The 19,510-nt window shown below is 36.1% G+C and overlaps 1 protein-coding gene across 1 annotated transcript in view; it reads left to right on the top strand.

Annotated features, from left to right (window-relative positions):
- The first annotated feature begins 3,528 nt into the window (after window positions 1–3,528).
- Window positions 3,529–19,510, top strand: part of LOC591730 (protein polybromo-1) — a 40,303-nt gene continuing 24,321 nt past the window's right edge. Inside the window, 19 exon segments of the mRNA XM_030972839.1 lie at window positions 3,529–3,638; window positions 5,246–5,402; window positions 5,924–6,021; window positions 6,555–6,580; window positions 6,583–6,701; window positions 7,211–7,333; window positions 8,476–8,625; window positions 11,274–11,555; window positions 12,096–12,286; window positions 12,715–13,120; window positions 13,588–13,845; window positions 14,566–14,715; window positions 15,128–15,259; window positions 15,583–15,709; window positions 16,335–16,519; window positions 17,108–17,275; window positions 17,894–18,117; window positions 18,600–18,729; window positions 19,349–19,507. Of these exon segments, the coding sequence (XP_030828699.1) occupies window positions 5,286–5,402; window positions 5,924–6,021; window positions 6,555–6,580; window positions 6,583–6,701; window positions 7,211–7,333; window positions 8,476–8,625; window positions 11,274–11,555; window positions 12,096–12,286; window positions 12,715–13,120; window positions 13,588–13,845; window positions 14,566–14,715; window positions 15,128–15,259; window positions 15,583–15,709; window positions 16,335–16,519; window positions 17,108–17,275; window positions 17,894–18,117; window positions 18,600–18,729; window positions 19,349–19,507 (3,045 nt within the window). The 5' untranslated portion in view covers window positions 3,529–3,638; window positions 5,246–5,285.

Raw genomic sequence — 19,510 nt, 5'->3', positions numbered from 1 at the left:
CACATTTTTACTTAATAGCAGTGAAGGGGTTTAGGGCGCTTGACTGGAGATGCGAAGGTCGAGGGTTCGAATCCCGACACGTACACTCAAAAAAAAAAAGTGCTAAATTTAGCACTTAAAGATTCAATTTTAGCACTTTTTAGGAGCTCGCATAGTGACTGCACTCGAAGTGCTGAGTTAGCACTTGCACCCGGGCTACTTTGCTAGCACCCAAAGGAGCTGACTGTTGTGCTAAATTTAGCACTTAAAGATTCAATTTTAGCACTTTTTAGGAGCTCGCATAGTGACTGCACTCGAAGTGCTGAGTTAGCACTTGCACCCGGGCTACTTTGCTAGCACCCAAAGGAGCTGACTGTTGTGCACTTAAAGTGCCAAGTTTTGCTCTCTTTTGGGTGCTAGCAGAATAGCCCTTGTGCAAGTGCTAACTCATGCGTTGTTTGACATGCCCCATCTACATTTGGTATGTGGTCAAGGTGGATGTCCTTCGTCATTTACCACTTTCAACTCTTACAGGAAACATTTATTAAACCAACATCCACAAGAAGAACCTGAACCTGAAGTTGTACAGGGTATGGAGGGTCTAGTTGATGCTGATTTGGGTGTTGCTGTTGGTGAAGTGCATAATCCTGCAGCAGATGATGCATTTGATGATGATGATGATAGGATAGGCCTACTACAAGAACAAGATGGAGCAATGCATAATGACAGTACAGACAAGACACTATGAATATGACAGACAAAGAAAGCGGACAAAATATACAGTTCCTTAGGTAGACAAAGGAACATCCCTTCACTGCTATTATGTAAAAATGTGTAGAACAGGTGTCACATGCATATTCACCTGTTCTACACATTTTACATAATAGCAGTCAAGGGGTGTTCCTTTGTCTACTGAGGAACTGTATATTTTGTCCGCTTTCATTGTCTGTCATGTTCATAGTGAGACCAGCTGCATTTTTCATTGGTTCTCTTTTATCAAACACCAACATGACCCATGCTATGACAAACAGAGTGTTATCTGCTGCAACAGCTTTGAATACTGATGTTGTTGACAGTTTAAGGAGCAAAGTTATTCAGACTTTTTAGGCCTTGGGTATTGACCTGGAGAATGAAGAATGTAAGAATCTCTTAGCTGAATTTGATTCAAAAACAAATATTCACAAGGTAACAGCTATTATACTAACCGACCAATCAGATCAGGTTATGCAGTCAGCACTCGATGTTAAGTGCTGCATATTGTTATAGCACTCGTTTTCTGCACTCAAATATTCAGCACGTTTCGGTTTCCTTGTTAAAGTTAACCCGTCAAGTGCTGATTTTGGCACTTCAAGTGTAGAATCTCACTCAGCACCAACATTTAGCACCTCAGTTTTTTGCGTGTAGGGCACTAATATCCTTTGGCAAGATTAACCTGCACTTGCTACTCTCCACCCAGGTGTCAATGGGTACTCGGTAGGATGCGGCCGTCATTGTTGGTCAAACAGCTTGTGAGCGTCAAGTAACGCCCGGCTGGAATGCTCCCCAGGGAATGGAGATTGTGCACACAATGTGTGCGGGCAAGCACTGAATCCAATGACCGGGGTAAAAGTATATTTTGTAAAGCGCTTAGAGACATTTGTATTAAGCGCTATATAAAAATTAAAAATATTATTATTATCAGAGGTGAAAAGGGGAAAATTGATTACAAAAAGGTGAACAAGGGCAATTATGATAAGGGGAATGCGCTCTTATCAAATAATAGGATAAGGGGCAATTATCAGAAGGTAAAATGACGCTTATTAGAAATGAAAAGGACGCGTATCAAAATATTTTTAAAAATTGCACTTATATCAGAGGTAAGGGCACTCATCAGAGATGACAAGGGGGACTTATCAGAAGGGGAAGGGTCACTTGGTACAAAGGAAAAGAGGCACTTGTCAAAATAAAAAGGGCACCTCTCAGATTTGAAAAGGGGCAATATTTATTGTCAGAGATGAAGGAGGGCTGCCGATAAGAGATGGTAAGCAGGGGCGTCGCTAAAGGGGGTGTGTGGTACGAAACCCCCACCTTGGATATTGTCGGTAAAATTGCGCTGCTGTCGGGAAAAATGAGAAAAGGGGGAGGGGAAAAGGAAAAGGGAAAGGGATAGAAAAGAAAAAAAGAAAAAGAAAAGAAAGAAAAGAAAGGAAAGAGAAGAGAGGAAGAAAGAGCAAAAAGAAAAGAGGAAGGAGAGGAAAGAAAGGAAAAAAGAAAAGAAAGAAAAGGTGAAAAGGAAAAAGAAGAACAATTAAAGAGAGAAAGGAAGCAAAAGAAACTGGGGATGAAAGGGGTGGGAGTAAGAAAAAGAGGGGGATGTTGGGTGGACCGGTGGAGTCGCCACGACGACGGAGCAAGATAGATAATGTTGCTGTGTCAGGTCCGCTGTGTCGGTATTCTTGCTCGATCATTGTGTACTATATCAATGCAAAATTTTGAAGTCGGTGATATATATTATGTCGGTCGGCCGAACTTTTACTTTTTATCGGACCCATAAACACATTTAAAAATGCAGACAATGATTAAGAGTCGAGAATGGTACAATGAATCGTCTTCTTTCTCTAGCTGTAATGAAACGTCAAAGCTTTCGCGCTTCACGCGGGAGGGGGGAACTGAATAAAAACTGAGTAAAAAATGGTACAACGAATCGTCTTCTTTCTCTATAAAATTTGAAAAAAATTGCACCCCCCCCCCTTGAGCCAGGGGAGGGGTGGGGCATCGGGCCTCCCCCCACCTGGATCCGCCACTGAGCGACGCCCCTAATTTTAATTTATAAATAAGAAGTTTTTCGAATAAATTAAGGCGTGCTTATTGTTTGTGAAGTTATTATTCGTATTATTACAATGCCATAAAACATTGGAATTCCCTTACCAATGGTGTAAAGGAAATAGAAAACTATGATCATTTTAAGAGGAAATTAAAGGAATACCTAATACTTGACAGTCAGAGAAAAGAAGTGAATGACATGTTATATGAGTTAAATTTGTATTCTTCTGCCGGTACTTTTTAATTTTGTATATACTTATGTTTTCGTACGTTATAGAAATTTTACAAATTCATCATTATTTTCCTTTTCTTCCTCCTCCTCATTTTTCTTCTTCTCCTTCTTCTTTTTCTTCTTGAACTTATTATAATTTCTATCATCAGTTTAATTTTATCTCCATGGTTTAATGTTGTTATTTTTATTATTATCTTTAATAAGTAATTCTTTTATTTTTCTTATCTGTCTGTAAATATTACTATTTTAACTTAATAATTGTACATGTCTGTAATGGACCCCACTGCCACTGGAAATAAGCTCTCGAGCTTTCGTGGGTTATCCTGTTCAAGCTGACTTATTTTTTATTGTGTTATTATTGTATATTGTTGTATGTTGGATGCTTGTCGAATAAAAATCAATCAATCAATCAATCAATCAACCAACCAACTCAAAAACGAAGCATGATATTTGACTTTGGCCCTGTGCTTGCGTATGTTTACCTGGGACACTATTTATGTTTGGCAGAGCGTCTGCCCTCTACGTTTGCTGGTTACATTATTTCTTTGTCTAAATTACTAAAACTCTAATAATAATAGCTTCGCGGCACAAAATCGAGAGAAACTTGCAGATATTGTGAGAAAAGGTAAGTATTCTTTTTTTATAATTTGTATTAGTACCTGGTGATGTGAGATTCAAGGAGAAAGAATGGAAGAAAAGTAGGATTGAGAGAGGTATTAAGAGTAGGTGCACGGGGGTATTCGATTAGCAAGTAGCAATGCAATGCCAATGGTGTCTGCCGCTTCAGCTTGCGTGCAGATTGGTTCACAGTCCCGTGTGTTGAGAAGTGTGCCTTCCTAAAAAAGTAAAAAAATTGTTTGGAAACTTTGGATCAATCATCAAGATCAAGGTTTTTTCCTTAAAAGTAAAAGGCTAAAATCTAAATGTTCCTCGAGATAATAAACACTGGAAATATAGTTGCGGGTCGTCTTTAATTTTGCTGAACAAATTAACGTAGTCGTACGTTTCTTTCTAGGCCTAGGCCTAGAACTTTGGCGCTTGTTCAGATCCTCATTATGGTAGATAACTTCACACGGGGGCACGCACGCCCGCGCCTGCAACCCAGCATCAGTATGCCCTTGTATTCTGCAGCGGTTTGCCGTGAAACCTGAGAAAATTTGTAGATTCTATACTAATATCATGGTTTTTCCGAAAAAATAACAAGAAAATTGACACAAAGCGGGTAATAAACATAACAACTTTTAACTCATGATCTTTATTTGGACATTTAATGAATATTTACTTCATTTTGGGTATGATAAAATGTCCTTTTCAAATCACATTGACACTGCTTACAATGCTGCAAACCGGAAATTAGGGATCATCAAGCGTACTTTTTCAACTATGGACAACAAGGGACTCACACAGTTATACAAGTCAATTGTGAGACTGGCACTAGAATATTGCTCTCCCATGTGGCACCCTTATAAGAAGAAACATATTCTCAAAGTGGAAAAAGTTCAACGTCGTGCAACTAAACTCTTACAACCTCTCAGAAGTCTTCAGTACAATATACGGCTAGAGCAACTAAATTTGCCTTCATTATCATACAGACGTCATAGAAGCGACATGCTACAGGTCTATAAGATACTGCATGGAATCGACGACCTCCAGTCAACTAATTTCTTTCATCGTTCCACTGTCACAGTAACAAGAGGTCACCAGTTCAAACTACAAAAGAAACATGTAAAATCTAAATTGAGGCAGAGCTCTTTTTCACAGAGAGTAGTAAACAAATGGAATGGTCTCCCATCATATGTAGCAGAAAGTCCATCACTCAATTCTTTCAAATCAAATCTTGACAAGTACTGGTCACTAAAGAAGGACAAGTTTAACCCTGATGAACTATTCAACTGTCCATGTTCATCCGTAACTGCACAACGCCGAATTCAACAGTAACCCACTAACGGACACCGAGGGGCAAATAAGTTTTGTATAACTTTATGCCTACTTCCAAGGTATGATATCCAAGGTATGGTATCTCCATGCCGTACTTACGGATCAAATTTTGGATACGTTTCTGAACAAGCACCAAACTTTTCGCCCTTCTTGGCCAATGAGGCTGAGACCGGTTGAACTTAAAGCACATGCATGGATTGTACCTAGTATGTAAGTTACTTTTCTACATGCTTCCTAAACATACATTGTAAGTGTGGAGCCTTACTTAAGTACAAATCTGTTTTATATTTTCAGATTTCTCTATGAGTGTTGTGATTGTTAAAACTTGAAAACAATGTCGAAGCGACGTAGATCAACCACTTCCGATGTGAGAGATGAGGACGATCTCCACACCTCTCCAACTTCTGTTGCCATCAAAAGGAGAAAAAAGTCTATCAACATTAATGATCCTGTAAGTAGAGTGTAGTAGTTTTCTCACACAAAAAATATTAATTCATCTTTGATTGGTGTTGTTAATAGATAAATGATCAACTTAGCTCAGCATGTATCCATTTTTAAAATGTGAAAAAAATCTTGTCTGTACAATTTATTAGACAGATTACCTAACAAATGATATGCAGTTTAAGGATTTACATGTCTAATCAAGGGTGATAGCTATTACATGTAGGTGATTCTGTTGCCGGAAGAAGAAAAAAAAACTTAATAATCATAAAATAGTTATACAGTAGGCTTGCGGGTGCACCATGTGAGAGAGTTGAATAAAGAATGGCTATTGCCAAGTAGACACTTTGAATTTGTGTCATTCTTTTGATGAAATGCAGCTTTTCCTAAATGTATCCAGAAATGAGCAACTATATTATTTTCCATTAACTCATGGATGCTATAACAGAAACAAGAAAAGTTATATTGTATCTACATGTATTTCTATGCATTGTGTTGAATAATGATTGTGCCTCTTTTTTTAAACTACAGGGTGAGGTAATTCAGGAGTTGTATGACATCATCAGGAACTACAAGAATGAAGAGGGCAAAATAATATGTGAAGCTCTTATCAGAATTCCAAAGAGGAGGTAAACACATCGGTTTCTTTGCTTGTAAAAAAAAAAATGATGTGAGCTGTATTGTACCAGTTGGTCTCTTTTATAGTTTACATGTTTTTAAATTTACATCAATACATGTTTAGGTTTGTGAAAAAAAGTTTGAAGTTGACCTTTTCAAGATCTGTTTACCATTCCTTAATAATGATACTAATGGGTCCATTTATATAATGCAGCTACTGCCCTAGTATCATATCATATTATAGATTATCCAATAAGAAAAAAAAGGGTATTTTGAAAAGAACCATTTACTGTTTGGATTGAATTGGATTGAATTTATTATGAAATTTGATTTTAATTTTATAATCATTTATTATGAAATTATTTTAAGTTGTGTGAAGCCATTTATCAATCATAAAGGATTGTGTTACCAGGAGAAAGAGACATGTGTGCAGTTTCGTCCCAGAGCGGTTATTTTTTTAAAGACAACCCATTAATTATCTGATAAGAGTAGCACTGAGATGACTTTAAATGTTACAAATCTGTGTATCATTTTATGACTTTAGGACTACTCCAGAATATTATGAGGTGGTTTCCAACCCATTGACATGCTGAAGATTCAGCAGCGCATGAAGACAGAAGAATATGACACAGTAGATGACATGGTAGTTGATGTAGAGCTGATGATCAATAATGCACAGGCCTACTACGAGGTAAGAGAGATACACAGTCTACTTCATTAAAAGAAGAAGAAATGAAATGGGGGGGGGGGGGTCAAAATATAATAAGATTTGCAAAATTCCGCATATTTGCAAAAGTTCATTGTTCAAGTGTTCTTCATTAATATTTTGTGAACGTTTTTTTTCTCCTTTTCCAGTTGGCTAATTTTCATGCTTATACGCTATATTTGTGAAGGTGATGACGGAGGGGAGGCATTATATTTACCAGTAAAAGTATTCAGTGCATACTTTAATAACATCTAAAATCAATAATTAATTTGATTTTTTTTTGTTAATGATAACAGGGATCTAATAGATAGATTTTCTGCTTTTGAGTGTCAAATTGAGAAAATGGAGGTAAATTTATACAAAAATATTCAATTTAAAAAAAAAGAAGAAGAACTTCAGTCATTTATTTGCAAGCAATCAAAAGATTGTGGATCTTTTGTATACATTTTATTTTAGGCCTGTAAGTAAAGTCTCTTGCTCATTTTTGTAAACAGAAAAACTCCAAGGAACACAAGGATGCCATAGAGCTATGGACTGTGTTTCTCCAATCTCGTAGAGAACTGTTAGAAGGTTCTGAACCTAAAGAAGTTCCTACAACAAGCAATGATGAAAATCAGGTAAGACCAGTGAGGCTAATGAATGGATTAAATTGCATTGTAATATGCAGTAAGCATGTCATTTTTATGATTGATATTAGTGTTGAGTGTTAAAGGTAATACAAAGTTTTGGGAAATTTTGAAAATTAGAATGATTCTTTACAATTTTGATATATTTGGATGCACCTGTAGATTTATTATAAGCACTAGAAAATTTAGCCCCTAAAACACTTCTGCTTTTGAGAAAAATGGAATATAAAAATTTACCGGTGCTCCCGGTATTTTTGATAAATTTCAAATAGCGCCTATGGCCGTACTATGGTAGCTGCGACCATGAAAATCTCAGAATATGTAGTTGTGATATATGATTTCCAAACGGGAATAGCTAATCGGTCTATTTTAGCCAAGAAACATTGTTTTATAGCTTAATTAATATCTTGACCTTGAGAGGGAGCTATACAACATATAGAGTTTATTATTTACAATTTCATAAATTTAGGCTCGATTTCAATCGCAACAACGATTACTGAATATTGTAAGATCACATATGCTTCCAATATGTTCATTTGAACCAAATTCATGACCCTATACCAAAACTCCATTACCTTTAAGTGTATTGTATACATGTAATGTACATGTAATGATAATGTAAGAGACTCAAAGTGAATGATTGTAAGTTTTTGGTACTGTCATGAAATAATTTCTTTTCAGAAAAAACGGTTGATTTTGTGAAAATAATATAAATTGTAGAAGATTTCCACATATGCAAGCATTGAAATGAATATATCTGTCTTCATATTGCCTCATAAGTAACATGAATCATTTTAGATTTAGATTGGGAGTTTATCGAATATTTATGTGTAGCTTTTTGAGAAATGTAATGTGAAACTAATACAGCAATGTTGAATTTTCCCCCAAACTCATACTTTATCAAACTGTTTACAGTACTTCACAGGACCTTACTCTATGTTTGGTTCAGCTTGTTTCATTAAGGTTTGTAATCATTTATACCAATTTAGTGCCGTCGCACCCTCAAAATATTGAGGCATCATGCATTTAGATTACAGAGAAAATATTCGCCTGTGAGCAATGCAATTGAAATACACTGTGATGTGCCTTATTGTTATTCTTCTAACTCTGTGTACTGGGTCACTGTATTGCAGCTTCATCGTCTGAGTGTATGTGTTAAGCCTCATGGCTCCTACAGACCGATGGAGCCCAAGAAATCGCCCATAGTCCTCTTAAAGAAACAGGACTATCCCCATATACCAGCCTTTCAGCTGGCTGGGGTGGGTAGTATCTATGTTCCGCAGGTATTTTGACAACTCCTTTGGTTGGTATATATATTGGTGGCCTGTTGTCCCCAATGGTCCAACACCGTAACAAAATTGATTATTACCATTTTGTCCAGCAAAGTCTACATTCAGTGCTCTCTTTATTTTTTAATTTATAAAATTACATAACTACAAACTCTTCAAGGTACTACACTAGTATGTGGAAGATATTAATAGTACACATTTATGTGTATAATGTTAAATTGAATATAAATCTGTTTGGATATCTGAGGGAATAAAATGATGATTGTTGCAAAACAAATTAAAAAAACCCATAATATTTGATTTTTGTAGGTGTTGGTTCCATTTATTATTGATACATGGCTATTTGCTTGCTCATATCCAGTCATACCACATTTGTATCCCTAACTGTGCATATGCTTTTCTTTTGAAAATGCTAAGATTGATTGTTAAATAATATAAGGCCAAATGTTTCTGTTTCTTCCTTCAAATTCCTGTCTACACAATAAGAAAACTATTTTCTTGACTGTTACACATAGTCACATACCATGCCTTTGAAACAAGAAGAAATAAAAGCAGCAATATGTTTATTTAAAAATGTATTCAGAATTAAAGGAGAAGTCCACCCTGATATCAAGTTGGCTTTAATAAAAGCAGAAAAATTAGTGAAAGTTTGAGCAATAGTAGATTAGAAATAGGAAAGTTATGAATTATGGAAGTTGTCATTAGTGAAACACAAATTGGCAACACTGTGATTTATCTTGCAAGCTCCTCTCCAATTTGCTCTGAACAGAACATTTCATAAACTTTAATTTTCTTGGTTATTGATGACAAAATAGATTGTTTCTTACATTGGTGGTATAAAAACATACTTGGATCAAATATATTTAATGTGAATATATGATTGAAATTGTTTAAAGGAAAACTATACAAGTACAGGGCAAATCGGAGGGGATCTCACAATATAGGTCACAGATTTGCCAATTTGTGTTTGATCATAACAAATTCATAACTGTCATATATTATTGGTTTTTGCTGAAATTTACACTGACCTTTTTCTCTCATTTTCTGCTTCTAACAATCAACTTAATATCAGGGTGGACTTCCCCTTTAACCATGTTTAATGATCTTATTTTGCAATTCTTGTCAATTTTTATTAATATTGTTCCCCATGTGATTCGAGCTATTTACATTTCTAAGCTTACCCTTTTTCAAACGGGAAACTAGTTTTACTAACACAAAGTGGATATTTGTTATAATAGGGAGGATTAGATTTATTTGTAAAATAATTTGTATTGGAAACAAAATGAAAAAGGCATCTTGTACATTATAACAAAATATACAGAAATCTAGCAGCAAGTACAATATCTTTTTCTTAGGCATTGCATCCAGTTTGAAAAGTGTTGCCCACATTTTGTAACAGTTGGAGTAAATAGATGTGTCTCCATGGTTTGTGTTATGTTAGCACATATTTGCACAATCATTATCATTGATGTCAAAGACTATGTGTCATTTGTAAATACATTTGAAGTTAAACATATTTTTAATTCAAAAACTTTGCTGTTTATTCCAAGTAACTTGACCATTGGATATGTGAGTTGGAGGATGCCTCTTGAATCTTGCAGCTCTTTGAATGGTTGAGTTCTAATGAGAATATGCTTTTGTTAAGCAGTTTGTGTGTCAGTTACATGAAAGACCTCACACTACTTTAGCCAAGCTGAGAGTGTATTCTTAAAGGCTCACATCCACTTCTTCCAGCCCTCCCCCTATAAATTTGTTTTTAAAAAAACTCCTGCTCCATAATAAATGTCATTGTCTGTGAAAATGTAACGGAGGTGAATACAAATTTTAGATAGTACCATATGTCATATAATGATACAAATTTCATCTACATTTATATGTGTATGTGCCACAAAATGTCAATATCTCTATTCTTTTCATACTTGCAGCAGTATATTCTAAAGGTGGAGTTACAAGGAAAAAAATGATGTATTGAAACTGCTTGAAAATTGGTGTGCAGATCCCATTCAGTGAACAAAGTGTTTAAGCTATGCAAAGTTTCATGGTGCAGTAATTTTATCATTCAAAGATGTTTTTTTCCCCAAATCATTTTATTACATTTCTGTCATTTGTCCTTATTCAACCAAGTCGTATTCCCTCTTGTAAACTGTCATCCCGTTGTATCTTTTGAGCTGGGAAATAATATTTGTTTGCTTTGGTTTGGTTTTTGCATGTTATGTCTCTTTGCATGAAACCTTTCTAAATTGTGTCACTTTTGTAATACATTTAAATTAATTTTAAGGCTTTTTTTTGGAGAAAAAATAATGCGAGTCTCTATTTTTTTGAGTAAAAATGGGACTAAAAATCAATATTAACAAGCTTACACCCTCCTTTCATTTGCTTATGTGGGTTAGTAGCGGAAACCTCACATACCTCCTATGTATGGGAAAACTAGAATTTGAACACTTCTCCAATATCTTGATGGTAACAAGAGGAGTCAGTGGACATCAAGATTGGTAATGATGCTTTAAGAGACTTCAATGAACTGATATTAACAAGCTCCCTCCCTCCTATCATCTGCATGTTTGGGTTCTTACTGGGAAACTTACTTACCCCTTTATATAGACTAGATTATAAACACTTCTCCAATGTGTTCATGTTGACAGGAGGAGGAGGCAGGAGGAGCCAGTGAGATAGGTGATGATGCTGCTATGGAGGAGGAGGAGAATGGGGCTCCTACAGGACCGCTAGAGGAAAGTGGATACATAGTAGATGATCCTAATGATCCGGGTGAGATCCTCTTCACTGCCGTGATGGGACACAGAGACGTGACTGGGCGCATCGTCAGTCTCATGTTTCGCAAGTTACCAAGGCAGCAGGAGTTCCCTGCCTATTATGAGATCATTGACAACCCTATCGATCTCTGTGATATTGCTATCAAGATCAAGGTAATTAAGACTCAAAATTGAGAAATCAGATTTCATGGAAACCTCTATATTATGTCATAATTTGATTTATATTTGTAAATTTTAAACACTTTATGAATAATCAATGGAAAATGAATCACACTTTACTGTATTGATCAATTGTACAAGTATGTTTTTCATTTTGAGACAGCAAATTTTTCATTTTATTTTACCTCTTTATAGTTCAGTTTCGGTTATAACATTGTTTTTGTCCTAACTAACAACTAATTTATCAAATTCAAACGATACAACACTTTAATTTGATAGATAAATTATACCTTTATATGGGGTGTTCCAGCAATTTCCATAATGACATTTGCTCCAAACTTTTTATTTTGTAAAAGGTAAAGGGTCAGGGTAAGGATTTTTAAGGTTTATGGTTTGAGTTAGGGATATATATTATGTTTGGTACAGGGTTGAAGTGGAGAATTCAAGTAAATTAGGATATTACTTGTAGAGCAGTTGCCACTAGAACATGTGTTGTACAATCTTATATTCCTATGCATTGTCTTTCTATTGCAGAACAAGAAATATGACCGTCTGTCTGATTTGGACAAGGATCTGTGTCTGATGGTTAAGAATGCCAAACAGTTCAATGAACCAGGCTCTCAGATCTATAAAGATGCTGTTACACTGAAGAAGGTCATGACTGCTAAGAAAGCAGAGTTGGAGAGACAGGGCAAGGAAGTCCGTGGGGTTGCTCCAAGACAGAGGTAAGAATCCTTTAAGAATCATTTAATCAGCCCGATCTACATATGCCACCAGAAATAGACCCAACATAAGTGCAGTGCCCTTTATAATTCTTTATGCTGTATTTTGTATGCAGCTATTTTGTCACCTCACTTGATATTTATTTACACACAAAATGGTTTTATTTTGTCATAGAGGTTTTTATTTTGTTAGAGAATTTAACCATTTTTGATGTGTGGGCAAACGCTTTATTCTGCTTGATTTCACTCACTACAAGTAAATAGTTTAATTTGTGATTTATCGGTCAATTATTTCTGATGTTTAATACTACTTTTTGATTGTGGATTGTTAGTTGGGCAAAGCATTAGAGCCTGATATTGTGTTCAATTTATTTCTTCCCCTTATACTCCTAATTCTTCATTCGTTATTCATCTATTTTCTTGTCCATCAGGCGTCCATCAGCTAATGGCCAGTCTGCCATCACCGAAGCCCTTAACCTTGCTGGTTACTCAGGAGAAGACAGTAAACATCCAAGCTTTGGCCTTCCCCCTCCCCTACCTCCCCCAATCCATCCCCTCTCGGTCACTTCATCCACCTCAACTGCCCGAGGTCCAGACGTACCATCATCTACCGATGGTGATGACAATGACGAGGATGATGAGAGTTTCTCTGCTGACACTGCTGATAGTCCTGACCCTCTTCACATACTCTTTAACTTTGTGCTGAATTTCCGGAACAATCTAGGACAGTTGCTATCTGAGCCCTTCATGAGATTGCCTAACAGCAGAATCTATCCCGACTACTATAGAGAGATCAAGAAACCCATTGCACTCACAAAAATCAGATCAAAACTCAAGGTAAGACTATTATAATTGAATGGTTCATATTTTTGTGTTTTCTTAGGTGTTTTATTAATGAGGGGTGGGGTGGTCTTATAGCTCATCTGTTCAGAAATTATGGAGCACTTACACTATTGCATAATAAAAAAATATTTTAAAAAAGTACTTTAATTTAAAAGGAAAACAAAAATATATAAACAACCCCACTGTATCGTTGTATTTCATGAGAATATTGGAACATTGTTGGTGTTAAATACGTGTACAAGTAAAGTTATATTTATTGAAAACCTTCATGGTGTCAGATAAGGTTTGCCAAGTCGTTTTTTAGACACCTTGTTAGTTTTAATTTTAACCCATTAAATAATACAGTCTGGAAAAAAATTCTGCAATTGTTATGACAAGTCTGTGCGACTCTGTAACATATAAACTATAGTAGCATAGTTTCAACTTGCTCCTTTCTTTCACTCTTCTAAACCATCTTCCAGAACAACAAATACAAGAGCCTTGAAGAACTTGGGACTGACTTGGAGCTGATGTTTCAGAATGCCTACCATTACAACATGCCCACCTCCCAGCTGCACAAGGATGCTGAGAAGCTACATAAAGCCATGCAGCACAAGAGAAGAGAAGTGGAAAAGCTAGAGGGTATTAAATCACCACCTCCACCTACACCTCCACCACCTCCTCCCCCACCTCATCCTCCACAAGAAGAAGATGTACCTTCAGTATCACCTATCTTGAAGGTAAATAGTCAGAGATGCCAGTTTTCAGGCAAAAGCCTCAATTCAGGCCCAGGGGAGTTATTTTCAGGCCATAGTTTAGGCTTTTTTGTCTACAGGCCCTCTGATCATTTCTAACTGGCATTCCTGAATAGTGCTACACCATTAGACAGGGAAATCATTTAGGACTCTTAAGGAACAGTGAAGTACAAAACGGGCTATAAAGGCATGAACAGTGAAGTACAAAACGGGCTATAAAGGCATGAACAATGAAGTACAAAACAGGCTATAAAGGCATGAACAATGAAAATGCAAACACAAAATTCATAAATAAATCTCTTTCATTTTAGGGGATTTGATTAATTATTCCCTCCGTCTAGTGAAAAAAAAATATACATGAGAATAGTGAGTGATTTAGTTGTGGAAATTTTAGACACTTCGTCAAATTAAAAAAACATTGTTTTATGAAGATTGTGAGAAGGAAATTGTACTGCCTCAGACAGTACTCAAAGGGAACAGTATCTTCGCTTTCATATCAAATTTGACATTCCTGAAATTAATTTCTGCAGTATTATGTATTGATATAAAAGGTTTCAACTATGAAGGATAATGCTAAAAAAAAACAATGATCCTTTTATGTGAAATGTGACTGAACATTGGTGTATCAAAATTTAAGTTCTGTATAGATTTAGATGTACCTTACTGTAACCAAGGCATTGATTTGTATACAATTTTCATACACAGAAGGAGCATGAGAGTGAGGATGAAGGGAGCGAAAAAGGAGGAAGAAGACGAAGGAGTGGAGTACCACTCTGGAAGATGAGACGATCAGATGCTGAAGCCACTCAGAAATCAAAGCTCATGGCCCTCTATCTTTCTCTGGTGCATTACAAGGTATGGAGTCACTAATGTAGAGTTGCTTGTTTTAGCATGCAGTTCAGTAGTTATATAAATCTTTAAGTGCCATATTTTTTTGTTCGCTGGTGTGCCAAGTTCCTTTATTTGCACAGACAATAAGCAATAATGAAGAGCAGGATCACCCAGTAACTTTTATTATATCCCAGTGTTTGTTGGATACAAGGCTGCTCTTTTATCCTTTCTCTGAGATAGCATCACAAACAGTTTTTAATATTTTGCTAAAGCTGCCCCGTGGTACAAGAAGCTTCCTTTGAATAGCAGGTAAAGAGTTGCATTGGATTGACATATCTCTGTCTGGGTATGACGCAATTCTCATTATATTACTTGTAGCCTTCACTGTTGAAAGGGGTATGTCATGAATGCTATTTTGTGCATGTTTTCTGTATAGGAGGAGTCAGGACGTAGCCCCATCACTCTCTTCATGGAGAAGCCATCAAAGAAGGAGTATCCAGACTACTATCACATCATTACAGAACCAATCGATATGAAGACTATTGAAACAAACATTAAGAATGAAAAGGTTAGTAGAATCTTAGGATAAAGGATTGTTATTTACTGTAGTGTGGGAAGGTTAGCCAATGTGATGGGCATTATAATGGTGAGGGTGATTGTGATTGTGTTTGTATCACATAGTACATTAATGAGATTGGGGAGTATCCAATGGATTGAAAATCAGAATCAATAGTGGGATACCAAAGGATGACAATTTTTGGTGGTAAGGTGGTACCTAGTCAAATATTGTGCAGGCAAAAATCTCCTGCAACTTTTAATGTTAGGTGTTTGAAACTACTCGGACACCAATTTATTATTCCTTGCTCTCTATCACTTTCTCTCTCTTGACAGTACCAAACAGAGGAAGGCGTGATGAAGGACTTTTCCTTGATGTTTGACAACGCTCGTCACTACAACGAGGAAGGCTCCATGGTGTACGAGGATGCCAATCTACTGGAGGCTCTCCTGAAAGACAAATGTAATGAAATTAATCTGTCGTCAGGGCCAAGTAAAGAGAGAAGTTCACTGGCATGCAAACCAGTGATTTCTGCTCGTTACCTAGTCCTGCAATGAGAGTCCATGCATTCTTTCACTCCTTCTATTTATCTCAAGATCAGACCCTGACAATTCTGTGAGGACTCTAGTTTGGTTCCCACAAGGGCAAATACCAGCATAAAAGTTCATGGTGTTTATCTCTTGTTTTTCTGAAACATAGCAGGCTATTTAAGTTTTGGCACTGAACACTTTTTGATAAAACTTAGAATCTACATCTTCTAAAATGTAACAACATACCCCAACTGAATAACAGCAGGATTAGCAAACATGGAACAATGATTTTGCATATGTTTTCAGTGAAATTTATTGAAGTCATATACCCAAATTATTGCATCCTTTTTTTTATCACCTGGAACTTATTATTGGAACAAACATTGCACTACATGTACGTGCAAAAATATGCTAGTCAGTCTTTTTATTTCAAAAGCTATTAGTTTTAGTATGTATTTTCTGGAGCCCCCCTTCCCTGATATAAAATGATATAAAATTAAATAATATAGATGACATTTAAATACCATGATATCCTTTCTCTCCATTTTGCTTGACAGTCGATGGTGGTCGTGGTACGCCGAAATCAATCGGTCAGAAGAGAACCCCAGTGAAACGATCTCCAGCTAAGACATTGAGTCCTCTTGCTCAGAAGCTGAATGAGCTTTATAATGCTATCAAGAACTACACTGATCAACATGGACGGGAACTATCACCCCCATTCATTAGACTACCATCAAAAAATGTAAGTAACATTAACATTAGTTGTATGTGTGGAATTAGAAGATTCCAGGCTCATTTTGAAATTTGATGTATCTTTTGTTTGATTATGGATAATGTTTAGTGATTATTTGCTATTATTCACATGTGATTATTCGCATGCAATGTTTATTTGATTTTACATTATAGACCTTTATATCCTGCAACTAAAAACTCTCACATGCATGCAAGGCTTGCCCATTTTGGGAGATAACTGAGTGACAACTGACAAAACAATAGTTTTGCAGTTTGTAAAAGTTTCTTGCCATGAAAATTACTGTTCACCATTCATGAACATTTCTTGTTGTGAGATGTCTTGTTGTAAGATGTCTTACAGATATAGATGGTACATCCTCTCTCTAGGAGTATCTAAAGTACCTTCAGATATTCAGGCATCCCATAAACCTGCAATAGAAGATCTTCTTTTTTTTAATAGAAAAGTAGTTAATTGTGAGAGTGTGTTCACTCATTCCATTAAAAGAGGAATACATGTTGATTCTTAAAGTGTTATATCCATGTCAGTTTTATTTGATTCAATAATGAAGATGAAAATGATTTATCCCTTCCTATACAGGAGTATCCTGAATATTACCAGGTTATCAAGCGTCCTATGGACATGCAGCGTATTCAACAGAAGATTATATCTCGAGGCTATGATCAACTGGAAGACATGGTCAATGATTTCCTACTCATGTTTGATAATGCATGCAAGTTCAATGAACCAGACTCACTCATTTACAAGGTATGCACAAGGTCTTCACCAAGTCTGTCTGGTGTCAGCTATTTAACATATATTTTCTTCAGTCTGTATCAAAATGGAACAATAGACTTGTCACTTTTCCTCTTGTTTTGAATTTATTCATGTATTTACATGATGGAAGCAATACACAATTTTCAGAATAGATTAGTACAGGTACAATTTAAAAAGAATGTAAAATATGACGATTTAAATTGTCTGGATTTGCATTTCTCTATATAATTGCAGTCTCTCCCTGTGAGTCCATAGTTTATTGGGCACTGAATTTTTGTCAGTGGACTATTGTATGGATAAAATCTAAATAAATCAGAATTATGACAAGTCTTTTATTCAAGTATGTGCAGAGCTGGCTGCGTATGCAATTAGCATTGGAGAAACATATTCCCAGCAACAAGCGTTAATTCCATACAATTTCATTTTGTTATGACAGTCAACATATCTTTCACTAACATAAAGCACAGTTTTCAGAATACCGCCCCTGAATGCATTCTATGTGTATGCATGTGATTAAAACTTTTTATTGTTGCATTGCCAACTCATATTTGTACCTCTATTTCAAAGTTCAGCTTTAAGTCTTTCAGTCATTTCTTGCTTCCATTGTAGGATGCCCTGACTCTTCAGCGCATCCTCCTCCAAACCAAGACGGAGCTGATGGGAGATGAGACCTCTGGAGTACCTGACATCCAGGGATTGGTGCGAGAAATCATCACCAGTCTCTTTGTATCTGTAGCCAATCACCAGGATGAGGAGGGGCGTTGCTATAGTGACTCGCTGGCTGAGATACCGGTGGATAAGGATGCCATGATGGATGATCCAAACTTACAAAAGTAAGCATGGTTAATAGTTTTAAATTAAAAACAACTATGGTGATGTTTAAGTTCACTACTACCCTTTGACTATTTAAGTGACAAAAAGGCCTCCCATCTCTTGATTTCATAATTTATGCATTTACTTTCAGTTTACTGTAGAAATTGTTTTGTTCACACATGTGTTTTGCAGATGTTAATAAACAGAAGCATCTAAAGTATTTCAATAGCAGATGAAATTATAGATGCAGGTATGGTAGTAACTGCAGTTTCATTATAACAACGATAATTGATTTTGATTGTTATTAAGAATGATTTAGTTTCAGGGACAATCTTCAAAGAAATTAAAGAGAAAATGCTCTGAATTTTTTGAAGCCATCACTAATGATAAAGCATCTACAATGAAAATAAAACTTGTGATTGAATGTGCTGGTTCATCTATCCAAGAAGGAAAGGACAACTCAAATTTACTATCATCATTTATCCTTTCATTGTATATCCAGAAAACCTCTTGATCTGGATACTATTCGTCGCTACCTTGACCGTGGTTGCTACCGGCGACTGGATTGCTTCCAAGATCACATCTTCTTTGTTCTAGAAAGGGCTAGACAACTCAGCAGAACTGACTCACAGGTACGCTTCATTTGAATACATAACTCTATAAGATAATGAATAGCTAAGTCTCAGAGAGGTTTTTAGGACCCCAAAATCCGAAATATTCCAGATTTTCAAAATTTTGATTTTTTTTTTTTTTTTTTTTTTTTTTTTTTTTTTTTTTTTTTTTTTTTTTTAAATAATTTTTTTGTTTAAATAATTGTTTTAATAAGCCCAATTAAGCTTGTTTTATCATATGCCGCGATGTGAGAGTTCACGTATTGCGTGCGTTGAAGGGCTGCATGAGTGAGCAGCGAATTTGTATTCGCTTTTTTGCACAGATTTACCGCGTATTGCCAGTTACACTGCCGCTGCATGTGCGAACGCCTGTTAAGGGTTCAGATTTCTTATTTTCGAAGACATACTGTGCTAAAAATTCTTAATTCTTGGCAGGTATGTTATAGGTTGTATGACCTATTCTTCAATGACATTGTTTTGCAGTCAATTGACCCAACACAATACCTGACCCTAACCCTAGCCCCAAATCTGACCAAAAACGTAACTGCAACCCAACCTTGACTATTACTAATCAATAACAAAGTACACATATATTGGTTTTAGGTTGAGGTTCATACAATCAACTTGTTTTCTGTTCTAGGTCTATGAAGACTCTATTGAAATGCAACGTTTCTTCATCCAAATTCGAGATGAGATCTGTAAGAATGGTGAGATACTTCTTTCTCCTGCCCTCAGCTACACACATCGTCATCTACAGAATGCATTAGATGTACAGAAGAGAGAAAAGATTCCTAAAGAGGTG

The sequence above is a fragment of the Strongylocentrotus purpuratus genome, unplaced genomic scaffold (genome assembly GCF_000002235.5).
Source record: "Strongylocentrotus purpuratus isolate Spur 01 unplaced genomic scaffold, Spur_5.0 spur5_scaffold_6, whole genome shotgun sequence".
NCBI classification, from domain to species: domain Eukaryota; kingdom Metazoa; phylum Echinodermata; class Echinoidea; order Camarodonta; family Strongylocentrotidae; genus Strongylocentrotus; species Strongylocentrotus purpuratus.
Note: the sequence above shows the minus strand (reverse complement) of the source record. Positions and strands in the feature narration are given on the sequence as shown.